At 48.5% G+C, this 23,826-nt stretch overlaps 3 protein-coding genes across 3 annotated transcripts; 1 reads left to right on the top strand and 2 right to left on the bottom strand.

Moving 5' to 3' along the window:
- Positions 1 to 259: 259 nt before the first annotated feature.
- Zmynd15 (zinc finger MYND-type containing 15) lies at positions 260 to 6,752 on the bottom strand. Its single transcript, XM_028862165.2, has 13 exons — positions 6,163 to 6,752; positions 5,304 to 5,523; positions 5,048 to 5,203; positions 4,649 to 4,809; positions 3,734 to 3,886; positions 2,388 to 2,468; positions 2,109 to 2,225; positions 1,932 to 2,020; positions 1,738 to 1,836; positions 1,433 to 1,586; positions 1,291 to 1,349; positions 927 to 1,087; positions 260 to 554 (listed from the first exon to the last, which is right to left on the bottom strand). Exons 1-13 carry the CDS (start codon positions 6,734 to 6,736, stop codon positions 383 to 385), a joined length of 2,196 nt encoding a protein of 731 aa, XP_028717998.1. The 5' UTR covers positions 6,737 to 6,752; the 3' UTR covers positions 260 to 382.
- An 853-nt stretch (positions 6,753 to 7,605) lies between these two features.
- Cxcl16 (C-X-C motif chemokine ligand 16) lies at positions 7,606 to 12,542 on the top strand. Its single transcript, XM_028862159.2, has 5 exons — positions 7,606 to 7,956; positions 8,194 to 8,332; positions 8,542 to 8,624; positions 11,256 to 11,696; positions 11,947 to 12,542. The coding sequence occupies exons 1-5, from the start codon at positions 7,887 to 7,889 to the stop codon at positions 11,991 to 11,993; spliced, it is 780 nt and encodes a 259-aa protein (XP_028717992.1). The 5' UTR covers positions 7,606 to 7,886; the 3' UTR covers positions 11,994 to 12,542.
- Positions 12,543 to 13,937: 1,395 nt separating this feature from the next.
- Positions 13,938 to 15,889, bottom strand: Med11 (mediator complex subunit 11). Its single transcript, XM_028862167.2, has 3 exons — positions 15,705 to 15,889; positions 15,432 to 15,562; positions 13,938 to 14,379 (listed from the first exon to the last, which is right to left on the bottom strand). Exons 1-3 carry the CDS (start codon positions 15,787 to 15,789, stop codon positions 14,242 to 14,244), a joined length of 354 nt encoding a protein of 117 aa, XP_028718000.1. The 5' UTR covers positions 15,790 to 15,889; the 3' UTR covers positions 13,938 to 14,241.
- Positions 15,890 to 23,826: the final 7,937 nt, after the last annotated feature.

Raw genomic sequence — 23,826 nt, 5'->3', positions numbered from 1 at the left:
TCTCTGCTTCCCAGCCCAGCGAGGGGTAGCCACTTTCGGCTTTTTTGGTCTTTCGTTGTTTTGGTGGGAGACCCGGATGTTACCAGACTGGAAACCGTCTTACCAACACTGGGAGAGGATTTGGGGATTACCAGGGGAGGTTGTATACCCGACTCCCCGCATAGTAAAAAGGACCGGGAGAAAGTTATCCCTAAATCCTCATCTCTATTCCCAGGGTAATGAACCGATCAGGAGGGTGAAGTCAAAGGAACTCAGAGGCTTCAAACAAGGGATTTTATTTAACCTTTCCTGTGTGCTGACATTCAGTCCTCCCCCGGGCCTTGGAGTGTTTTCCTTTCGGAAGCATGCTTGGGAAGGGAGTGGACCGCTGCCAACTCGGCACTCATCTGCGCCGGCGGGGCCTGCGCGCTGCCTTCTTTTCTCCTCGGCGCCTTCGAGCCGGGACCGGAGGAGCAGCGGGAGTCGGGGGTCGAGGCGCAGGGCCGGGTGCCGAGCGGACGGAGCCGCTTTGGGCAGGCTTGTAGACCAAATGGAAGATGAAGGCGTTGCAGTACCTGCAGCGAGGGCGTGGTCGGGGGCAGGACTGGTGAGGCTAGGGCACAGGCTCGGGGCTAGGTGCAGTTAAGGTGGCGGTGGGTGGTGTGAGGGACTCTAAACCTGACGCCTGGGTTCGATCCCCAGAAAAAAATAGAGGAGCAAAAGAGTCTTTTTAGGAGGAGTAGGGTGAGGAGTTGAGAGATGTTGTGAGCGGGATCTAAAAGGTTGTTTGTGTTGGAGGTTGTTCCAGACCAGCAAGGAGTAACGAGGACAGAGATGCAGGGTTGTAAGCCTGGGGCGGAGAGAATCCCAGGAGTACAGAGACCTTTTAGGCTATAGAGTATATGAATCAGGGGTCAGGAGAGCAACAGGCAGCCATGGGCCCTTACCACGGCATGCAGTTGTCAGCAGCTCTGAGGCGGAATGGGGAGCGGAAGGGGTTGGGCTGGGGCGAGCTGGTGCCCCCTCCTGTGGCCACCGCCATGGTCTGGTCATCCATCACACAGCCGTACTCACTGCTCTCAGTGAAGAAAGCTGGCACTCGGAGAGACTGAGGTGTGGGTGGGTCCTCAGACACTCCCTGGCAGGCTCCTTCGCCCAGATACATCCCAAGCCCCACCCTCCCAGATAGATAAAGCCTCAGAAGAGACCAGGATGCTGGAGAGGTACTCCCCGAGTCAGTGGAGCAGTTGAGGGGTGGGTGAGCCCAGTCCTTGAGAGAAAGAAAGGAACTGGGTAGGTGAGATTATCCACCTGCAGTCGGGGCAGAGAGCTCAGCCATGTGTCCTTGAGACCAAAGCCAGAGTTAAATCCTGCCAAGAGAGGAGGACACGGGTGTCCACGGTGCGCTTCTTTTACATTCCCCACATCCCCGTCCTTGAGCCCAGGCTCTTACCAATAACCAGGTCAGGCTTGGGTCCCTGGAGCAGGTGGTAGGGCCGGGTGGACACCCTGATTTGCAGATCCCTTCGCCCTCCCTTCTCCTTGGTCCCAGAGCTGAGCCGTGCTGATACCCCAGAACCAGGACGCACAGACACCTCAGGGCCATCCTGTGGGTCCAGGAGTGGGGTGGGGAAGCCACTGGAAGTCCAGGTAATGGGAGCACCAGGAAGAGCAGAGGAAGGTGGAGGGGAAGGAGAGAGGGACCCGCCAGGCTATCAGAGGCGGGGCTGGAGAAGCAGGTCCCTCTCTAGTTCTCACCCTCTGCATAGTAAAATGCTGCTGGTCACTCTCAGGTGGTAGACTGTCGCCCACAAACTGCAGCTCCAGGGCCACGTGGGGCAGAAGGACCAAGAGCTCCTTAAGAGACCGAGAGAGAGAAGGTCAGCTCGGGGGTCCCACACTACGACCACATCCATCTGTTCAAGGCACACACTCTCTGAGTCGGGGCTTACCCAAAACACCATGAGGAGATCAAATTCCTTCCCGGCCTCTACCACGTGGATCTTCAGTGACTGCTTGTTCTGGATGTTGAGCTCAGGGACTGGTGAGAAGTCCACTCATTAAAGATCCGGGCTCCCCTCCTGCCACCCCCCACCCCTCCACCCTCCCATCCTGTCTGCACGCCTTACAGGACTGGGGTACCAGGTGGGTGATGACGTAGTACACAGTCAGCGGGTAGGTGAGAAGCACAGCCATGGGGGAGTCCAGGCTAAGGCCTCTCCACGTGTAGTAATCCTGCCATGAACCTGGGGAGAGTTGTCTTAATGGGGGGCCTGATCCCAGGCTTGGGCCTCCATCTCTAATAAGCACCGCCCCACCCCCTCTTCTCAGGCACCAGGTTTCTGTCCGCCACCCCCTCCAGGATCTCTGTCCCAACTCCTAGTTCTTTCAGGACCCCTCCAGCTCACCAAAGAGGCTCCTGGGAGGGTCCAGAGGCACCGGGGGCATCAATGCAGGTCCATCTCCCTGCAGAAGCTGGTAGGGATCACCTGAGTGGATGAGAAACAGTGCCTAGGGGCTGTATGCCCCCACCTGCCTCGTCTCCCTCCTGGAAGAGCTGTGCACCCTGGGAGAAGGACTGAAGCTGAAGCAGGATTGGAGTTAGCCTGGGGACAGGGTTATTGAATGGGTCAGGCAGAATGACTCCTTTGAGGTCTACGGAAAGACTTAAAGTAGTCCTAATGGTGTTAGTACAGGGGTGGTGTGTATAGTAGTGGTTATATGGGACCTGGTCCAGTCCCCCAGCCCCCCCATGGTGTTAGTACAGGGGTGGTGTGTATAGTAGTGGTTATATGGGACCTGGTCCACTCCCCCAACCCCTCCCATGGTGTTAGTACAGGGGTGGTGTGTATAGTAGTGGTTATATGGGACCTGGTCCACTCCCCCAAACCTCCCATGGTGTTAGTACAGGGGTGGTGTGTATAGTAGTGGTTATATGGGACCTGGTCCAGTCCGCCAGCCCCACAACCTTCCTCTAGGCTTAAGAGTCCGTTCCTTAGTTATATACATTTCGATTGGCTTTGAAAATTATAAATTTATAAACTCAAGTTCCATTTGCTTTTGGGATACCATCTTACAAGGACTTCAATTTGCAGTAAGGCTCGTTAAGGAAGGGAATGGCTCAGTTGTCTTTAGCCTACTGGCTATGGGTGGGTTAGGACTTCTGTTGATCTTTTCTGTGTCGAACACACAGATTGCAAGCCCAGCGCCACTTTGAGATGTTTGGCAGCAGTTAACTCCTCAGCTCACACACGATTGAGCCGGTATGATAACGAGTATTCAGAGATGGGTAATGCCTGGGGGGTGCTCAACAACCTAAGACAGAGCACCTGTGTGGCCTGGGCAGATGTCTCCATGACGGGTAAGGTGACCTGCTGACGTCCCATGCAACCTAAGTCAGAAGCTCATTTTTTAGTAAAAGGGGGACCTGTAGGGCCCTGGCACCTGTTTTGGGTAACTGTTGCCTTGCTTGCTGACCTTGACCTTGATATCCTCCCAATGCTAATTCCCTGCTGGATTCCACCCTCCTGAATGCTTAAGGGAAGTTCCTTGTCTGTGTATCCTGCATAATGGGCGTTAACAGCTTAGATGCAAGATTGTAAAACATCGGTAGTGAACTTCTGCCCTCCGGGATTCTCCCATTGTCCTGTAAGCCTGTATTTAAGACCTCTTCCCTCCTTCAATAAACAGCATTCGGCATTAAAAAAAAAAAAAAAAAAAAAAGAGTCCACTCTTGGCAAGAGGACCCACATACCATTGAGAAGGTGACTGAGGGATGGTGTGCTGCCCCAGGGGTTCCTGGGGGCGCCAGGCCCTGGAATCAGCATGCTGAGCTGGGTCCAATAGCCACGAGTGAGGCCCCGAGAGGCCAGGAAAGCTTCCTTGTTAAAGGTTTCACTGGTCACCTCTGCAGAAGGGGGTAAAGATCGAGGGCTTGGTGGCTAGGCCCCAGGACTTTAGCTTTCCTCTGTTATCCCTAAGGACCCTGACTTTGAGCCTGGTTCTATCTAGGGAGGGAATTTTCTTTTGAGTGTCTACCATGTCCAGGCACCAAGAGCTTACATAACCTTTGAAATAATTAAATATGATTTATTATTCGCTAGTATTCCTCTTTTACAGATGAGGAAACTTGGGTTTAAAGTGGGAATTTTTTGTTTTGAGGCAGGGTCTCATTATAGCACAGGCTGGCTTTAAAGTCACTATGTAGCAGAGGATGGCTTTGAACCCTTGCTCCTCCTCTCTCCACCTTCCAGGTGCTGGGATGACAGGTATGCCTGTCAGGGCCAGCTCTTGTTTTGTCCTGTTTTAGAGACAAGGTGTCATGTAGCACAGGGTGCCCTGGAACATTAGATCCTCCTGCCTCAGCCTCCCAAGTGCTGGGAACGTGCCACCATGCCTGGCTAAGTGGAATATTTGAGGTCGTGCAACTGAACAGTGGTAGAAGTGGGCAGCAAGTGTTTGAATCAATGCCCTCAGATGCCCTGGTCTCTCTTAGGGGTCCGGTCCTTCGGCCTCAGCTGCTCTGTCTCTGATCCGTCATACCCAGTGCACCAGCTCGTATTCCAAGGATGCAGACTTCAACCAAATACTCATTCTTCGAGCCCTGGAGCCAATCCCAAAGACCTGGTCCCAGGTTCCCCTCCCTGCCACGCTGGCCTTCTTACGGTACCCGCGGTGTAGGTGAAAGGCAGGCTTGCCAGTTCTCCTGCTCGCTCCATGAAAGTGGCAAGTCTCGGGCACCAAAATCTGTGGCTCACATCATCTGGGCATCGGTGCCAGTCGGCCTGGAAACAAGCCTCTCCACAGTATAAGACAGCGCTGCACTGGGGGCTGGGGACACAGGGGGGAACTGTTCGTCCTGTCGGCTGTAATCTGCGTGTTTGTATTGCATCCTGCGGCTAACTTGTTTCTCCTAAACCTTTCCTACCTTCCTGGCCCTCCCTCTGTCTGTCTGCGGGGACCCCACCCCACCCCACCCCACCCCACCCCACCCCACCCCGCCCGCCTTTCTACTTTGGTTGTCTGACTGCTGGAGTCTTCTCTTGACTCCAGCCTTGGGGGTGCTCACCAGGGTGTCAGCTTCACTTCGAAGCTGTGCTTGTGACAGACATGGCATGTCCTAGCCCGGAGGGAAGCGAAAGTGAAGCCTGGCCGAGGGCCCCATGTCCGCATGGGGGTCTTCGCTAACTTCACGCCCAGCCTCGGGACAAGGCTCTCCAGATCTCTGCATGGGGATGAAGGTGGGTATCAGGCTGAAAGGGCTGGGGGGTGGGGGATGGGTCCGATCCCACACCTTCCCACCCTCTGATAGCAGATATGTGTACCGATGCAGGTGGGCATCTCCCACAGTAAGCTGTCGGGGCTTTCGGGGGTCCCCAGACCCCATAGGGCAGGCCATGCTATGGCAAAGGAGAGCATAGGCCCGAGGAGCCAGATTCTCAGTGGCTGGGCTCTGGCTTCCATCCATTAGCAGATCAATGCCCAAGATGGTGCCATGCTCATCTGTCACCAGCAAAAGGCAGGAGAGGTGCAGGGGGGCAGCCTCTGGGGAAAGAGGGACAATTTGGGTGAGAGAAGGGGGCAGATAGTCATAGTCAGATATTCCAAATGTAGATGCCTTGAGGGGCAGACAACTTCAATGAGTAGAAGGGACTAGATCAAAGAGGCGGTCCCCATCTAAAGGGGGGGCGCAGGGCCAGAATGTAAGTCACATAGGCACCTAATCAAAATCGGGGTTTTTGTTTCTTTGTTATTTCACGCCTATGGGTGTTTTCTCCACATGTATGTCTGTACCTCACATGTATGCAGTGCCTGCGGGAGGCAGGAGAAGGTGTGGGATCCCCTTGGAAATGGAGTCACAGAAGGTAGTGAGCCACCATGGGGATGCTGGGGATTGAACCTGGGTCCTCTGGAAGAGCAGCCAGTGCACTTAACCTCCTAACCATCTCTCCAGCCCTAGCACCTGGATTTTTCTTCAGATGCAAGGTCTCTGGACTTTCATTCTTTACAGTGCCTAGATGCTGATTCAAGTTAAAAAGACAAAAGCACACCGTAGCAGAACTTTGGGCATCAGATTTGCGCGAGGGTTACCAGCTTGTGACTCTTACTGGGGTTTGGGTGACGTGGGAGGAGTTCAGAAAGGTGTCTGGACGGGGACAGGGCAGGGCCCCCCTGGGTTCTCACCACTCCTCCGCCCTTTCCTCTTTTCAGGAGCCCTTTCATCCTCTCCTCTGTCCTCTCGGCATCTGTCATCACAGCTTGTCTCTTGCTGGGTCACCTGTGACTCGGCTGGAGGCTTTGCTTCTTGGGGCAATTCCCTGCTTGGAGGGGCCGGCTCCCCACCTCCCTGTGGTTCCACCTTCTCCGTGCCTGAACTGGCCTTTCCATTCTCCTCTTCATCTTCTTCCTCTTCCCCTTCTTCCCCATCCTCTAGGCTGACAAAACTGACGTAAGGACTCAGGTCCCTCAGATGGAGTGGAGGCTCATCTCCCAGGAGCCGGGAAGCCCCCAGGCCTGGCCCAGGACCTGGCTCTGCACCTTGCCCCAGGCTGATGCCCACACTCCGGTTTGGTAAGACGTGGAGCACCCAGAGGGCAGGGTCCTGGGGCAGCCTCCTTATCTGAGCCTCCAGTTGACGCCATCGGCCCTCAAGGTTGGTCCCCATGGTCCCCTTCTCTGCCACGAACTTGCGGAACCAGCCAAAGAGAAGGGCAGCGAAATCAAGGAACTCATCCCGGTATCCTGACACAAACTCCATGTCTTCAGACACACAGGGCCTGGACCCAGACTGAGCAGAAAGGGATGTATGGTAACCGTCAGGAACAGGGGTAGTGGTGAGGGTATGGGCTGAGTCACAAAAAGGAGAAGGGTATGTATGGGTTTGAGATAAAATCTATGGAGTCTTAGGAAATGAGAATAGGATTTGCAGGGATAAGGGTGGAGGGAAGCTGGATGGGAAAGTGGATATTTAGGGTTAAAGATGAGTACTCAGAAATGAAATCATAGTTTGGGGCACAAAACTCAATGACTCAAATCCTAAAGCAAGACTTGAATTAAGGGAAGACAGGAGGTAAGGCTAATCAATACTATGGGGAAAGGCTTGCTGAGAAGGGAAAAACTTGGGGTCTGTTGATCAGTGGGAAATACAAGCGAGAGTTAGGTACTGAGGCTTCTCCTGGGCGAGGATCAGTTTGGTGTGAGCCCCAGCACACCCAACCCCTTTCCAGCCGCTCCTCTCCTCCGGTACCTGCAGCCGCCGCCACTTTTCGAAGGTAAATACCTCGTGCTGGAGGACCGTGGTGACGTCAGGGCTGCCCGAGCCCACGGCTCATAACCTGGGTGGCATGCTTAGGCGTCTGGCCAGTGCGTGCGTGCGCACTCCCACAGGCCTGGTGACCTGCTTGACTGCTTCACCTTGGCCATGTGACTGGATCCCACTGTGACCCAGCGGACCAGGGAAGTGAAAGCATCTTGGAGCTGGGAAGCAGACAGACATCCCGAACCCAACCGAGTCATTCTTCCGGGGGGGGGGGGGGTGGGGGGGGGGACGGCTAGCCCTCTCCGATTCCTCCGGCGCCACGGTCCGAGCTTTCTTTCGATTTTGTTAGGCAGTCTTGGCTGACCCCACGACTGCTGGTGAGTCTAGAGTCGGGTGAAGGAGCTCCGCCTTCGGGGGTTCCCCGACGGACGTGGGACGTGGGAGCTGGGCGCAGCGCAGGCTCCCCGGTACTGACCAGGCGGTCGGTTCGGGATATCGCGCGGGGGACGGAGGGCACCACCACCTCGCGCCCTCTCCCCACCTGAGCTCCGCAGAACTTGAGGCAGGCGGGGTGAAGAAGCGAAAGCAAGAGAATCAGCTGGATGTCGGCGAGGTGCCCTGGCGGCAAGAAGCTCCGCAGAGCCCGGAGATGAGGCGGGGCCTCGGACCCCGGCCCCTAGCGCTCTTTTTCTTCTTGCTGAATCTGCTGGCCCGGCCAGGTTAGTCAAGGGGCTGGACTGGGACAGAATGGAAGCTGTGGAGGGGCACAAGAACTGAGAGATTAAGAACTCAGCCCAGAGCTGCCAAAGGCATCAGCCAGGACTAGGGGAAGGCTGTCTGGGGTTAGACTGGGACTGGCCTTACACTGGTCTGGCGGGTAGGGGAGGCTGAGTGCGACAGCTGAGTTAGAAACCGAATAGTCTGAGCACCAAGGCCGATCCCTGTTTCCCCTTCAGGTGATGGCAACCAGGGCAGTGTCGCTGGAAGCTGCTCCTGTAGTAAGAGAATTCGTTCTGGCACCCTGGTGCCGCCTGCTACTGTGGATCATATCCGAAAACACCTGAAAACATACGATCGCTGTCCATTCTCCATCAGGTACGGATCCCTACCCCACCCCACCCCCGGGAGTTACAGGACCTGAACACCCAGTCGGGATGGGGGAGCCTAGCTCCTTACCAGTTTCACTTATGTGGGGATTTCCAGCTCTAGTGGGACTCACCTTGGGGTGACTTCACATCTTTGGAATGAGGAAAAGTAGGAAGGGGAAGGAGTGGTCATGGGAGACTAGATTGATCGTCTTGCAGGTTTCAGTTACCATCCACGAGTGTGTGTGGAGGAAGCCAAGACGCGTGGGTTCGTGAATTGGTAAGCTGCTTTGACAGCAAAGGTGAGAGAGCCTTTTCTTTTCTCCAGTGGGCCTCCATCTTACAATTTCCTTTGCCTCTGCCACACAGCACTTTCCAACTCTGGCTGAAGTGCTTTCTTAATTCTGAGCCTTCTCAATATCTTTTCTGTCATCTTCCTGGTTTCGGCCAATTTGCTCTACCACACACGCCATTTTCTTCTTCTATATAATTTATTTTTATTCCGTATGCATTCATGTTTTGTGTAAATGTATGTCTTATGAAGGTGCTGAATCCCCTAAAAATGGAGTTACAGGCAGTTATGAGGTGTCATGTGGGTGCTGGGAATTGAACCCAAGTTCTCTGGAAAAGCAGCCGGCACCCTTAACCACTGAGCCATCTCTCTAGCCCTACTTTATATTTTCTTGAAGTCACTACTATAATATAGCGTGTACCCGAGATTGGTCATGCTAAAAAAGTGCTCTACCACTGAGCTATCACCCTGTTTTTAAAACATTTTCAGACAGGGTCTGGCTAAGTTGACCAGGATGGTCTTGAACTTGGTATCCTCCTGTCTCAACCTCTCTAGTAGGTTGAGGTCTCTACAACGGGCTTGGCTTTCACTATTGTATTGTAATTGAAATCACTTGAAGGTACTCTTTTCATTTTCTAATACTTAATGATGAAAATAAATGTTAAAGTTGAAAGAGTTTATCCAGGTGTGGATAACCCTAACATTCTGGGAGGCAGAGGCAGGTGGATCTCTGTGATTCTGAGGCCAGCCTGGTCCACAGAGTGAGTTTTAGGACAGCCAGGGCTCAAAACAAAACAAAACAAAAAGCTGAAAGAATTATACAGAGAACAACCTCTATGAACATCAACTACATTCTTCAATATTTGATTTACAATTTTATATTTATATAAAGCAAATACACGATCAGTAACATTTACAGTATTGGTTCTACAGCATTTTACTAGACTTGCATTATTGCAAACCTGTTCTGTTGTCTATCCATCTCTCTACCCATCATCAATCTTCCTGCTCCCCCCCCTAAAGTGATCCTCACAAGTGCTAAGATTACAGGCATGTACTATCACTCTCCTTTCAACTCACCTTATTTTAAATGTTTTTCACCATAAATTGCAGATATTATTGTATTTAATCACCAAACATTTTCAGCATGTATTTTACTGAGTTCAATTTTTTTTTTTATTTGTTTGTTTTGGTTTTGGTTTTGGTTTTTCAAGACAGTGCTTCTCTGTGTAGCCTTGGCTGTTCTGGAATTTACTCTGTAGACCAGGCTGGCCTTGAATTCATAGACATCCGCCTGCTTCTGCCTTCCTGAGCACTAGGATTAAAGGCCCAACTCTGAGTTCAGTACTTTATAGCTCTTTTTTTTCTTTCTAGGTTAAAAAAAAAAAAACAACCTCAATCAACTAAATGAAAAAACCTTAAGTATTCATAAGCCAGTTTTCAAACATACAAGAAACATACAAGCCAGATGTGGTAGTACATACCTTTAAGCCCAGCACTTGGGAGATAGAGGTGGATGGATCTCTGTGAGTTTGAGGCCAGCCTAGTCTACAGAGTAGTCAGGGATACACAGAGAAACCCTGTCTCCAAAAAACAAACAAACAAATAAGAAAGATAGAAAACAGGAAATGTTCTTCAATAGTCTACCTGGTGTCAACGCTACCCACACTGCCTTTCAGGCTACGGAGACCTACATTATTTCCTTCAACCCTCCCAGATGCCCTGGGCCTTGTTACCAGGAAGTGAGTCCCAGAACAGCTGTAGATGAGGAGTAAAGTCCCTCCAGAGTCCAATGCAGTGCAGCACCCCTGCTTGCCCTGTGACTTTGGGGTTTGTGGTTCGTGATCCTCGTCTGTCTGTCCCTCTGCCTCTGTCTTCCTCCCCTGGCCTTCAGCTGCCCTGCCCCAAATCTCTTTGTGCACAGAACTGGGGAATGAGTCCAGGACCTCACCTCATACATGCTAGGCAAGAACTCTGCCACTGAGGTGTAGACACAGCTCTTAACTGTCCCCTGGATGCTCCCCATGCCCTCCCTCTGCTGGGCTCAGAACACGACACCCAAATAGGTGATTTCAGCAGTTGAGAGACTCAACAAGGCAAATCACTCTGACTTTTCTCCACCTTTCTGGGTGCCAGCAGGCCACAGAGGAATTCCATGACTTATGTCACCCGGAACTGAGGCATAATAGATACTTTCATGCTATAGGAGTCCTGGCCAGGACTCGGAGGCCAAAAAGAATCTGGCAAGGCCATACTGGTCCCCTCCCTGTTACCCTGGGGTGGGGGTGGGGACTGGAGATTTAATCCAGTCTTGTACATGCTACACCCCAACCCCCGCCCCCCTTGTTCACAGCCACTACTCAGAACCCTTCCTGTCCAATCATACAACTGTCCATTCCTCATCCAGTCTAAGCACAATGGAATAGGTTCCTGTGTCCCATCAGACTTTGACTCAACTTGTTCTGCTTTTCTGGTTAATCTGCTTTTTTTTTTTCTTATTGGCGGCAGTGGCAGGGTGTGTGTGTGTGTGTGTGTGTGTGTGTGTGTGTGTGTGTGTGTGTGTGTGTAAAACCCTGAAGATAGGTGAGGAAGATACTTCAGCTGCTCCAGTAGCCCTGATCCTTGTTTGTTTTTTCTCCAGAGTGTGGAAACGGTCACGGGAAGAGTTTCCACCGCCAGGAGCATTTGCCTCATGCTAGCACCCGGACCCCAGTGGCCACGGAGGGGACACCTCCAGACACAAGCACCCCTGCAACGATTCAGAGTACCCAGCAGTCCACTTTGCCACCTGGAACACTGTCCTTGAACAATGAGCTCACCCACCACAGTGGATCCACTGCCCTCACGTCAGGCTATGAAACCACTGCCCTCACGTCAGGCTATGATCCCGAAGCTGGACCTGAGGCTGAGGCCAATAAAAACCGGTCAGAGGGCAGCCAGCAGGAAGGACGGCCAGGGGCTTCAGCTGGCATACAAGCCGCAGTACCGGTGGTGTCTCTCCTGGCCATTGTTTTCCTTCTCATGGCAGCCATAGTCTACATGCTGTGCAACAGGAGGAGAGTCAGACGGCAGAGCTCTGCAGGTACGTGAGACTCCTGAGCCTCACCTCAGGGACTGGAGCCTTCCTGGTAAGGGTCCTGCCCTGGTAGCTGCTAACAGAGGTACCAGATAGCAAGGCTGTCAGCACCATGGGCCGCGAGGGAAGTCGGCCAGCATGGACTAGGTCTTTAGGTTAATTAGTGTCTAGGAGTCTGACTTTCCATTCAGTTCATGTCCTGCCTCAGTTCTGCTTCATCTCAGAGTTCATCTCCCAATTTCTTTACTCTTTCCAGATCTGCAGCTCCATTATACACTTGTGAACCAAGACGCCAGCGCCTGAAGAACGGAAGCTTGAGAGAGAGGACTCGGGAGATAGGTGGCAGGCTGGGCTCCATCAGTGAACTGGACCATCGTTCATTCGTTCTTTCCTATGCTGTTCTGAGACAAAGTACTGAGATCACAATCCAGGGCAGCTCTGAGTTGTTGATTCTCTGCCTCTGCCGCCTAGGTTCTGGGATTACAGACATAAGTCACATCTGCTCTAATCTACTTCTGTAAAAAATGTATAAGATTTTAGAGTTCTGTTTTGTTTAGCCAGGCTCTTATTTAGTCCAAGCCTGCCTCAAATTCCCTATGTATCTGAGGATGACTATTGATTCTCCTACCTCCACGTCCATAGTGGATTACACACTTGCTAAACACCTTTTTTTTTTGAGATAAAGTTCTCTATGTAACAGCCTTGGCTGTCCTGGAACTCGCTTTGTAGACCAGGCTGGCTTCAAACTCACAGAGATCCACCTGCCTCTGCTCTTCATGATTAATAATATATGAGCAGCCCCCGCCTCCCTTAGTCCTCTCCCCTGCTGCTAATAAAATGTACTATTCTAAATTATGTGGTCTAGAAGTACAGCCCCAGGCTGGAGAAATGGCTCAGAGGTTAAGAGCACTGGCTGCTCTTCCAGAGATCCTGAGTTCAATTCCCAGCACCCACATGGTGGCTCACAGCCATCTGTAATGAGATCTGGTGCCCTCTTCTGGCCTGCAGGCAAACATGCAGGCAGATCACTGTATACAAAATAAATAAATAAATCTAGAAGTACAGCCCCTGGGTAGAGTGCCTGTCTAGCATGAGTAAAGTTCTAGGTTTAACCCTCCCACTACCAATAAATTAATTTTTTTAAATGTCTGTTTTTTACATTGTATAACAATAAACTGGCCAATTTCTGTGTCTTTAACTGTAATAGTAAAATTGCTTTTAGAATTAGTGGCTGAAGGCTGCAATTGTTCTTGCAGAGGACTCATGCAGTGGCTCACAACCGTATGTAACCCCAGTTTCTGGGGACCCGACAACCCCCCTTTGGCCTCCACAGGCACCAGGTATGCACATATATGTACAAAGGCAAACTACTATCCATACACATAAACATAAACAACTTTTTTATTTTTTAGAATTACTAACTTCTGCAGACACTGGCTTCAGTTTTTGTCCCCTTAGAAGGGCTGATGGTGCCCCCAGGCCACAAGTTCCCCTTCCCACTACATCAGCTCTTCTCCAATCCCACACCGAAAGCCCTAGGCCTTCTCCCTGCTGTGCTGACTGCTGTGCTGATTCCGTGCAGGCTGTACTCACTTCCTCAATCTCTTGGATCCCAGAGAGCAAGCCTGATCTTTATAAAAAAAAGTTACAGCTTTTATTATTAAAACAGTTCCTGTTTTGTTTCTTCCAATGAGGAACATAACCTCTCTCTCTCTCTCTCTCTCTCTCTCTCTCTCTCTCTCTAGGTTTTTTTGAGACAGGGTTTCTCTGTGTAGTCCTGGCTGTCCTGGAACCCACTCTGTAGACTAGGCTGGCCTCCAACTCACAAAGATCTGCCTGCCTCTGCCTCTTGAGGGCTGGGACAAAGGTGTGTGCCACCACTCGGGCTCCATAACTTCTTTTTGAAGAAAGGTCTTGCTATGTACTTAGCCCCGGGTGGTCTCAAACTTCAGCAACCTCCCCCTCCCTTTCCCAAGTGCTGGGATTACAGGTTCAAGCCATCATGCCTGCTTATGAGAATATTTTTACTGGGGGGCTGGAGAGATGGCTCAGAGGTTAAAAGTGGTGACTGCTCTTCCAGAGGGTCCAGGTTCAATTCCTAGCACCCATATGGTGGCTCACTACCTTCTGTAACTCCATTTCCAAGGGGATCCAACACCCTCTTCTGGCTTCCACAGGCACTGCATATATGTGGTGAACAGACATACATGTGGGAAAATCGCCATACTTGTAAAGTAAAAAAAGACCTTAACAAAAAAAGGATATTTTTATTGGATCTTCTGGAACCCCAGGCCAGGGTGTGCATGAGGAAGAGGGTTGGGCAGTTGTCTCTCTGGCTCCCCTCTGAGCTTGTGGAGTGGAAAGCAGAGCCATCTTGCTGGAGGAGCCAGAACACATCTGTGGGCAGGCGTGGGTTGGAGTCTCTAGTTCTGCTTTCTGCTCCATGGTCCTCATCTGCCCTGACCAGTACAGCACGCATCACTCTGCTCCCCAGCCTACCAGTCTCTGGCTTCGGTCCCAGGGTGCAGGTCACACTCTGCATCATCTTGACTTAGTTCTCCAGCATCTGTTCACAGGTGCGTGCCACATCGCTGATCTTGAGGCGGGCATAGTCCACTCGCTTCAGCGCCATTTGACAATCCTTCCTGGAGGAGTAGCTGGAGCCCTCGTGGGGCTGCCCTGTGGCCACCTACAGGACAGTTGGATCGATCAGTGGAGCACTGCCTTTCGTGACCACCCCACAACCAGGCATCAGGTCTCTGATCTCATTTCGGTCCTGAGTTTGACCTACTTTAGCTGTGTGCTAGCTCAGCGAGCTAAGGCAAACCACTTAACCCATGTGAACCTCATCTGTGAAATGTGGCCGGCCGTGAGTACTTCCTAGAGTTGGAGGATAAGACTGCAGAGTAAGGACTTTGGAAGTCTCCTAGTGCTGTCCCTTTACTTGGTCCCCAAGCATATGGGGCGTCATCAGGTCAAGTTTCTGGGAGCAAAGTTCAGTGGCTTCAGTTTTATGTTTTGTTCAGCACTGGGGCCTCCTTTATAGTAGGCAGGTGCTCTGTCATGGGGCCCCGCCCTCTTTTTTTACCTACTGGGTCTAAATTGCCCAGACAGGTTTTGAATTTGTGATTCTCCGGCCTCTTGAGTGGCTGAGATTACAGGCCTATACCACCTGGTCAGACTAGGTATTGTTTACACACCCTATACACTTTTAATCCCTAGCTTTTACAGGACTAAACCAGCCCTGAAATGAGGCTACTTCAAGCCGGGCGGTGGTGGCACACGCCTTTAATCCCAGATCTTTGGAGGCAGAGGCAGAGGCAGGCAAATCTGAGTTGGAAGCCCAGCCTGGTCTACAGAGCTAGTTCCAGGACAGGCTCCAAAGCTACACAGAGAAACCTTGTCTTGAAAAAGCAAAAAAAAGAAAGAAAAGAAAGAAAGAAAAGAAAGAAAAAGAAAAGAAAGAAAGAAAGAAAGAGAGAGAGAGAGAGAAAGAAAGAAAGGAGAGAGAGAGAAAGAGAGAGAGAGAGAAAGAAAGAAAGAAAGAAAGAAAGAAAGAAAGAAAGAAAGAAAGAAAGAAAGAAAGAAAGAAAGAAAGAAAGAAAGAAAAGGAAAAAGAAAATGCCTACGCCGGCATAAGAGTCAGCCTTACCCAGCTAAAGCTGGGAATCCCTAAGGCTAGGGCTGTGGTGGAGAGCTGGGGTCCCGCCCAGCACTTTCCTTGGGTTCCGCCACACCCACCTGGGTTAGGTAGCGGATCTGAGCCGACAGCTCCGCCTCCACGTGCTGCACAGAAGCGGTGAAGGCTGCCGCCTGCCGGTCTAGCAGGCGCTCGTTGGTTTTTTCCTTGGACAGTTCCAGGATCGCCGTTCCTGCCAGGGCGGGGAGAGGGCGGCGTTAGACGGAGGCTGGCCACGTAGCCCCGCCCCCAGGCCAGCACTCAGGTCCCGCCCACGCCGCGCGGGACTCCCGCCCGGCCTTCGCTCCCTGAGCTCCGCTCCTCGCCTCCCGGACCTGCGTTCTGGAGGATGGCGCCGATTTCGCGCTCGATGTCCTCCAGGGCGCGCAGCCGCTCGTTCGCCAGGCTGTAGGTAGCCATGGTTCCCGTGGAAAGTCCCGCAGGACGTCTTTTTCGAGACGAGGCGCCAAGGCCCGGAAATGCCTGTTAGTGTGCGCCTGCGCAGAGGCCACTGTAGCGAACACTACAATTCCCAGGATGCTCAGCGCGGCCTCGCCCTTCCGGGTCCACCTGGTCTAGTATGACTTCCAGGGCCTCTAGGGCCAGGTTAGATCGTGGGGGTGGAAAGAGGCGGTGTTGATGTTTTTGTTTTCTGGCAGGGTCTCGCTGTAGACCAGGCTGGGCAGGAACTCACAGAGATGGAGATACTCTAAAGAGACACTTGTGTCTCTTCATCCTGACTGTGAGACAACTGAAAGAATGGATCCCAAAGGAATGGATATTTTCCTAGACTCTCATGCTGGGAGAAGGAAAGGCACCAGCCAGAGGGGGGACTTGTCTTCCAGAGGTTTTACACAGTTCTGATAACCCGCACACCACATTACAGAGTGAGACTGAACCCAGGTAATGATGCGTCAGGGGTGGGTGTGACCACCCCTTGACTGGGACTACTTAGATGTACACATTCTTAGTCCTCTATAAATAACCTTGATGTTACTTCAGGACCGTGAAGGCTGACTGAAGGGGCTTGCTGGATCTCTGTGTCCCTCTTCCCGATGTGGCCACATTGAGTAAGCCTCCTTTTTCGTCGGCATTCCACTTTTAATTTGGCTGTTTTAATTGATTTATTGAGGAAGAGTGGCCAGACATGACTTTCGCACAAGTTTTGCCCCTCACCCCAACCCCTGCAAGTTGAATAACAAAGTCTCCGCCTCCCTAATGCTGGGATTAAAGGTGTGAGCCACCGCTGAAACAGTTCTGTGGCCCAAAAGCTGTTTAGGCCTGTCAGATTTAACTGACACTGTCTGATGGCATTATTGAATTTATAAGAATTTGTTAAGCATTGGCCCTGTGCAGGTGAGGGCGGTGGAAATTCGAGTGTGTTCCTCCATACTGGGTAGTCATGGGCTCTTTGCTGGCCAATCTCTCCCAAGGGAAGCCTGATGGAGTGTTAAGCTATTCTCCCTAAGGCTCCTTCCTGATCCGGAGCCCAGGTGGTTCTCGGGTCCTGACTCCTTTCTATCTCTGGTTATCAATTAGGTGCTGCTCTAGGGATATAAAGACAAACAAGATGGTCTCCCACTCCAGTGTTTTGTTAGTGCAGGTGCAAAGCTTTTTTATTTTTAAGATTTATTTGTTTTTGTTTTGTTTTGTTTGTTTTTCGAGACAGGGTTTCTCTGTGTTGTTTTGGTGTCTGTCCTGGATCTCACTCTGCAGACCAGGCTGGCCTCGAACTCACAGAGATCCTCCTGGCTCTGCCTCCTGAGTGCTGGGATTAAAGGTGTGTGCCACCACTGCCTGGCCCTCTGTCATTTTTGCCCCTTCAACTTTATACCCAGGTGCCCACCAAGGTGAAAACCCTGTTTTCCTTTTCCAACAAAGAAGTCTCCAAGACCTTGGGAGAAAAATTGGGGAACTCTTCATGCAAGTAAAATAAATGAAAAGAGCAGCTGGGTGTGGTGGTCCACGCCTTTAATCCTGGCATTTAGGAGTTCAAAGGCAGCCTGGTTTACATAGCCAGTCCCAAGGCCAGCCAGGACTACATAGTGAGACCCTGTCTCAAGAAACAAACAAAATGACAAAGAGGAATGGGAAAACGGGGCATATTGTCACCTGCCTATGACCCTAGCCCTGGGCAGGTAGAGGCAGGAGGATCAGAATTTCAAGGTCATCCTCAGCTAAACAGTGAGCTCATGGCCAGCTTGTGCTCAATGGAATTCTCTCTGCAAGAAAACCAAACAAACTAAAAACTACACACTAAAAAGTGAAGAAATAAGTAGTGATGGTGCTAACCTTAACGCCAGAGGCCACAGACAGCAAAGTCAAGGCTAACCTAAAGATCCCAAATGCTGGCACTGTGGCTTAGAAGCTTTGTTTGGAACTCTGGGTTTTATCCTCAGCACGGAAAAGAAAAACAGCCAAAAGAGAAAGGGACGGGAATGAGTGTGGAAACATTAGATGATGGCTGGGGGCCAGAGGCTGGTGGTGGTTGGCTCAGCAGTGAAGTGGTAACTAAACCAACAGTAAGTTCTAGGGAGCAGACTGCCCTTAAGTTAGTGGTCGTGATGTGACTTGGGGTAAAGCTGGTACCAAAATTCAAGGGCTTATTTGAAGGAATTAAACTACCAGATCTTGACTTTACACATCTTGGCAACTACCCCTTACCCCAGGAGAATACTCAAGTGTTTTTTCTTTTTTTAGATTAGAACCTCTGGGGGCCAGAGAGATGGCTCAGCAGTTAAAAGCACTGGCTGCTCTTCCAGAGAACCCGGGTTCAATTCCCAGCACCCACATGGCAGCTAACAACTACCTGTAATTCCAGTTCCAGGGGATCTGCCCGATGCCCTCTTCTGGCCTCTGTGGACACACATTCACTCAAGCACACACACATAAATAATAAATAAATAAATAAATAAACAAACAAACAAACAAATCTGGCCTCTGTGGACACACATTCACTCAAGCACACACACATATAAACAAACAAACAAACAAAAATTAGGATTTTGCTGTGTACCTGGCTGGCCTGGGAAACACTACAGATCCAACCGGCCTCAGAAATTCTTCTGTACTGTTTCTGCCTCCAAGTACTGGAGGTGCATGTGTGCCACCACACCTTGCCTCAGAGAGTTCTTTGTTGGAGATGGAAAGCAGGTCTTTTTGCTTGGTGGGTACCTGGGTACAGTTGAGAAAAAAAGCATGGCCCTGAAAACAAATCAAGTGATTGTTTATGTACTTGGTTATGGTTTCTACACTTGACAGCCAAATTTATAGTTTCCAGGTTCAAGATTCCAGGATGCTCCTTGGGAAACTTGATTACTCAGAGAAACAATCTAATTAACACCAGGGTTCTAACAAAATCCTTAGCCAGACAAGACCATGTTGAAATTCATTGCTGGTAAGTCCCGGTGTATACATGGAATAGTTAGTCAACTTCTTTTCACCTCAGGCTCTCCTGGAATTGGACATCCTCCTGCCTCAGCCTCTTGAGCACAGGGATTACAAATTCACACTACCACTTCACTTTTGAATATGACCAGACAGAAAAGGATTTCTAGATATTTGAAGAACTTTCTAGCATGAAAGCAATAAATACAGAGGAAAAACAAATCCTCGTGGGCTCAGATAAGAGATTTTGTATGTTCGATTGTTTTTTTTGAGACTGTGGCATATTCCTGTGGTCAGAGCTAACTTGAAAGACTGGGGTAGGAGGATCACTGGAGCCCAGGAGTCTGTGGGCTGCCTGGGCAACATAGCAAGAATGCCCCCATTTATTCTGTTTTATTTATTTTCTGAGACAGTGTCTTGGTATGTTGCCTATGTTCCTTGTCTCTTCTTCCAAACAAACAAACAGGGTTGATTACAGAAGAATGGCATGGAAAACTAAATCATGAAGATATGAAAAGATCATCATGGGCCGAGCAGTGGTAGCACACGCCTTTAATCCCAGCACTCCAGAGGCAGAGGCAGGTGGGTCTCTGTGAATTTGAGGCCAGCCTGGACTGTATATCAAGTTTCAGGACAGCCAGGGCTACACAGAAAAACCCTGTCTCAAAAGGAAAAGAAAAAAGTCCATCATGGGATGAAAGAGAAACTGAGGAACTCTGCATTCAGGTAAAGAAAATGAAAAGCTGGTATGTAGCAGATGGGAATTTGAGCACCAGCCAGTTCCAGGCCTGTAACACAAATTGCTAAACGGTTTTTTAATTAAAAAAAACCCGGTACCAGATATTGGGGTAAATGCTGAAAGATCAGAGAGATAAAAGAACAAGCTACTGCCACCTCTTACATCTAGGAATCCTCAGCCTGAAAAGCTCCAGCCAAAAAAGCCTTTAGTTTCTGTCTCCTCACCCTTACATACCTTTCTCTGCCCAGTCATCACTTCCTGGGATTAAAGGCATGTATGCTTCCCAGTACTTGGATTAAAGGTGTGTGCCACCACTGCCTGGTTCTGTTTTCTCTCCTAGACTGAGTCAATCTCATGTAGTCCAGGGTGGCTTTGAACTCACCCGAGTGCTAGGATTAAAGGTGTGTGTCACCACTGTCTGGTCTCTATGTTTAATCTAGTGACTTGTTCTGTTCTCTGATCTTCAGGTAAGTTTTGTTAGGGTACAAAATATATATTAGCACATTTCCCCTTTTTTGTCGAAAATAATAAAAGAAGGTTATAACTGATGTAAGAAAAACTATGTATAATAAGTATATATATATATTATATATTACATTAACAATTTCCAGTCCATTGACATTTGACAAATCCAGAGAAAATACTCCATATTATATCCTATTTTGGTGAGTCCAAAGTGTTGTACTTAATTCACTTTTGTTTGTTTTTTCTTTTCTTTCCTTTTTTTTTTTATTTTATTTTTTTCGACATTTTCTGTTGTTTGCTTTCCTGGATCTCACTCTGTAGACCAGGCTGGCCTTGAACTCACAAACATCCACCTGCCTTTGCCTCCAAGTGCTGGGATTAAAGGCGGCCGCCGCCGCCGCCTCCGCCGCCGCCGCCACCACCACCCAACTTAATTCACTTTCTATCCTAACTTGTATTGCTACCTAAAACTGTCTTTTGGTGTCTTTCGAACTTATACACTTGGGGTTGGGGATTTAGTTCAGTGGTAGAGTGCTTACCTAGCAAACACAAGGCCCTGGGTTCAGTCCTCAGCTCTGGAAAAAAAAAAAGACAAAATAACAAACTTATACACTTTATACCTCTGAAGTGTTTGAAGATGACCTGTCTATCTAAAATATATCTGTTTGAACTTTTGAAAAACATTATTCCTAACTCTGAATTACAAGTTTGATTTGTAATTGACTATAACTATGACTAACTTGCATTTCTGTATATCCTAATTAGTCTCTGAAGTGTGAAGATAACTTGTCTATCTAAAATATATTGTTTGACTGAAAAATAAATACTTAAGTTTGATTGTATGACTAACTATACTTGCATTTTTTTATTTATTAGTTGTAATATAACTTTCAAGAACTAGTATGTTGCACTACATTGTTAAATGAACTGTATAGGTACAATACCTTGAACAAGATAAGTGTATGTACAGTATATTCCAATAAAATCAATCTCAAATTTGTATCAATATACAAAATTTGTATATAATATACAAAAATCCAATGTAAAATAATTAAAACTAGTAGTTGCTTTTTAAAAGTAGATTCAATAATCTGCCTTTTTTTTTTTGTCTTATCATATCCATATCCTCCCTTTTGTCTTTTCAGAGTAGATTCAATAATCTGTCCTTTTATCCTGTCATTTCTATACCTTTTTTTTTTCAGAGTAGATTCAATATTCTACCTTTTATCTTAATCTATATTGTCTTTTTTTTTCTTTTCAGAGTAGATTCAATAATCTACCCTTTTATCCTATCATTTCTATATAATATATTTCTATATCATGTCCCCCTTTCTTCTTTTAGAAAGAGACTGACTATAACCAATAACACTTTTTAACTAATCCCTCCCTAAACAAAGACAAATATCCATAATCCATTTTTTGGGAATGTGGTTATAGTTTTCTAGGCTACTTTCTGCTGATTGGGGATACTGGTAGTCTTATGGGGACACAAAGAAAATTTAGGATTGTGGTCAAGTCCTGATTGTGAGGCTATATCATCTTAGCTAGGCATCTCGATATTGTCCTGAGCAGTTTGTAGTCCAAAGCCAATCTTTGGGTAGTGTTTGTCAGCTTAATGGTATTATCATTGTCCTGATGGAATCATCATTGTGGGGTCCCATCACCTTTTTGTAGACTTCAAAGTCACTGTTAGGCATGGTCATGGCTCACTGCAGAAAATCTTTTTTAATGGGACATTTTTTCCAGATGATTTGCCCTTTTTCTTCAGATGTCTCATTTGTCCAGTATTCATCAGATTCCATGGCTGGATGCCTTCATTCTCCTGAAAGACAAAAACAAAACCCTTTCCCAACCCTAACTTTGGGGAGTTTCTAAATCTAATCTTTATCAATTTTGATTTATGGTTTTTTGTTTTCTCTCCTGTAGCTATCACCCCAAGCAGTATGGTTTTTTACAATAGGCATTAGGTGTTATTATTTAGCTGTGTTGTGTTCTTACCCTGCAAGGAAGTGTCATGAAACACAACAAAATCCGCTTATAAGAGTTTATTAGAGATAAAGGGATAGAGAGTGCACAGGCCTGTGGGAGAGACACGTGCGTGGAGAAGAGAGAGAGAAGAAGAGAGAACCGGGAACATGGCGCTCTGCTTTAAAACCAGCTGGGGGCGTGGCCAGGTCACGTCACTACTCCACTCGTGTGCGTAGATCACATGGTCACGTTGCGCGCTTACGTGGCCATGTAACGTCACGGATCCTGGTTACACGAGACGCCTTGACCCGGAAATGGCTATCCTGACTGGAATTGGCTAGGCGAAAGTGTCCGCCTGGTATATGCGACCGTGGGGGCGTGTTGTGAACCCTTCATTAGGTTCTTTAATTGCTCTGAAAAGAAGTTTCTTCTACAATGACAGGAAAGGACTGAACCAAATTTGACATGGGGGCCTGCAAGAGGTCCCTCAGGGAGTTTCTCAATGGCAAAGGCAAGGGATTACCTTGTCTGTTCCTTGTTGATCTACATTTGTTAGTCCAGTGTCTGCCTTTGCCACACCTTTTGCATAATCCAGAAGGGAGGGGCATTCTGTTGGGATTTTTCCTTGAAAAAAAAAAAAACATTATTTCAAGAATACCCTGTTTACAGTCCCTTTTAGATGACCTTGTTTACTACAACATTTGACATTACTATTTTTCTTCAAACCTCTGGAAATCACCTCTCCTATCCCAGCACCATCATGATCATGAGATTCAATATTAATTGTATCTCAGATCCATTCCTCCAAGAGTGCTGATCTTGCTTTTAATGGCCTAACCTTTTTTTTCCTTTTTTTTTTTTTTCAAGATTTATTTATTTGTTGTATACATTGATGATTTGCCTTTATGTATGTCCTGGAATTGGAGTTATGGACAGTTGTGAGCTGCCTTGTGGGTGCTGGGAATTGAACCTGGGTCCTTTGTAAGAGCAAACAGTGCTCTTAACCACTGAGCCATCTCTCCAGCCCGGCCTAATTATTCTTTTGCATTGTGCATTAGTATTTTCAAAAGCCAGAGATTCAATTATTATTTGTCTAGCTTCTGAATTTGGTATCATTCTATTTACTGCTGAAGTCATTCTTTGTAAGAAATCAGTGAAGGTGTCTTTTGGGCCATGTATAACTTTTGTAAATGACTCCATTTTCTTTCCTACTTCTTCAGTTCTGTCGCAAGCATTCAAGGCTGCCTTGTGGTCATCATATAAAGATTGTCTTTGTATATCAGCATTCTGCATAAAATTAGGGTGAAGTCATCATATAAAGATTGTCTTGGCTGGGCGGTGCACACCTTTAATCCCAGCACTCGGGAGGCAGAGCCAGGTGGATCTCTGTGAGTTCGAGGCCAGCCTGGGCTACCAAGTGAGTCCCAGGAAAGGTGCAAAGCTACACAGAGAAACCCTGTCTCGAAAAAACAAAAAAAAAAAAAAAAAAGATTGTCTTTATATACCAGCATAATCGTCTTCTCCAAGAAGCTGATCTTGGGAAATTTCCATACCTCTAGCCCTACTTTGTTGTTCAGTGGTCTTAGCCTTATCCTTCCACCAGGTCCTCCATTGTAAATCAGGACCAGCCTCTAAGATTGCTGTAACCAAATCTCTTCAGTTAAGGGATAATTCTATTACAAGTTGACCATGAGTTTAACATCTGCTTCATGAAAGACGAGTGGATGCCATATGACACTATTGCTTCTTTGAATCTCCTCAAATCTAACATTTGCACAGGAGTCCAGTCAGCTCTTATACAGCCTTGAGGACATCTATCACTTTGTAGTTCCTGTAAGGTTACTGTGTAGATTAAGGTTGGCTGTTTGAAAGCCTTAGGCTGTTTCTCTGTAACCTTA

Source organism: Peromyscus leucopus, chromosome 8b (genome assembly GCF_004664715.2).
Source record: "Peromyscus leucopus breed LL Stock chromosome 8b, UCI_PerLeu_2.1, whole genome shotgun sequence".
Taxonomy (NCBI): domain Eukaryota; kingdom Metazoa; phylum Chordata; class Mammalia; order Rodentia; family Cricetidae; genus Peromyscus; species Peromyscus leucopus.
The sequence above is the reverse complement of the archived record's forward strand: the minus strand, read 5'-3'. Positions and strand labels throughout refer to the sequence as shown.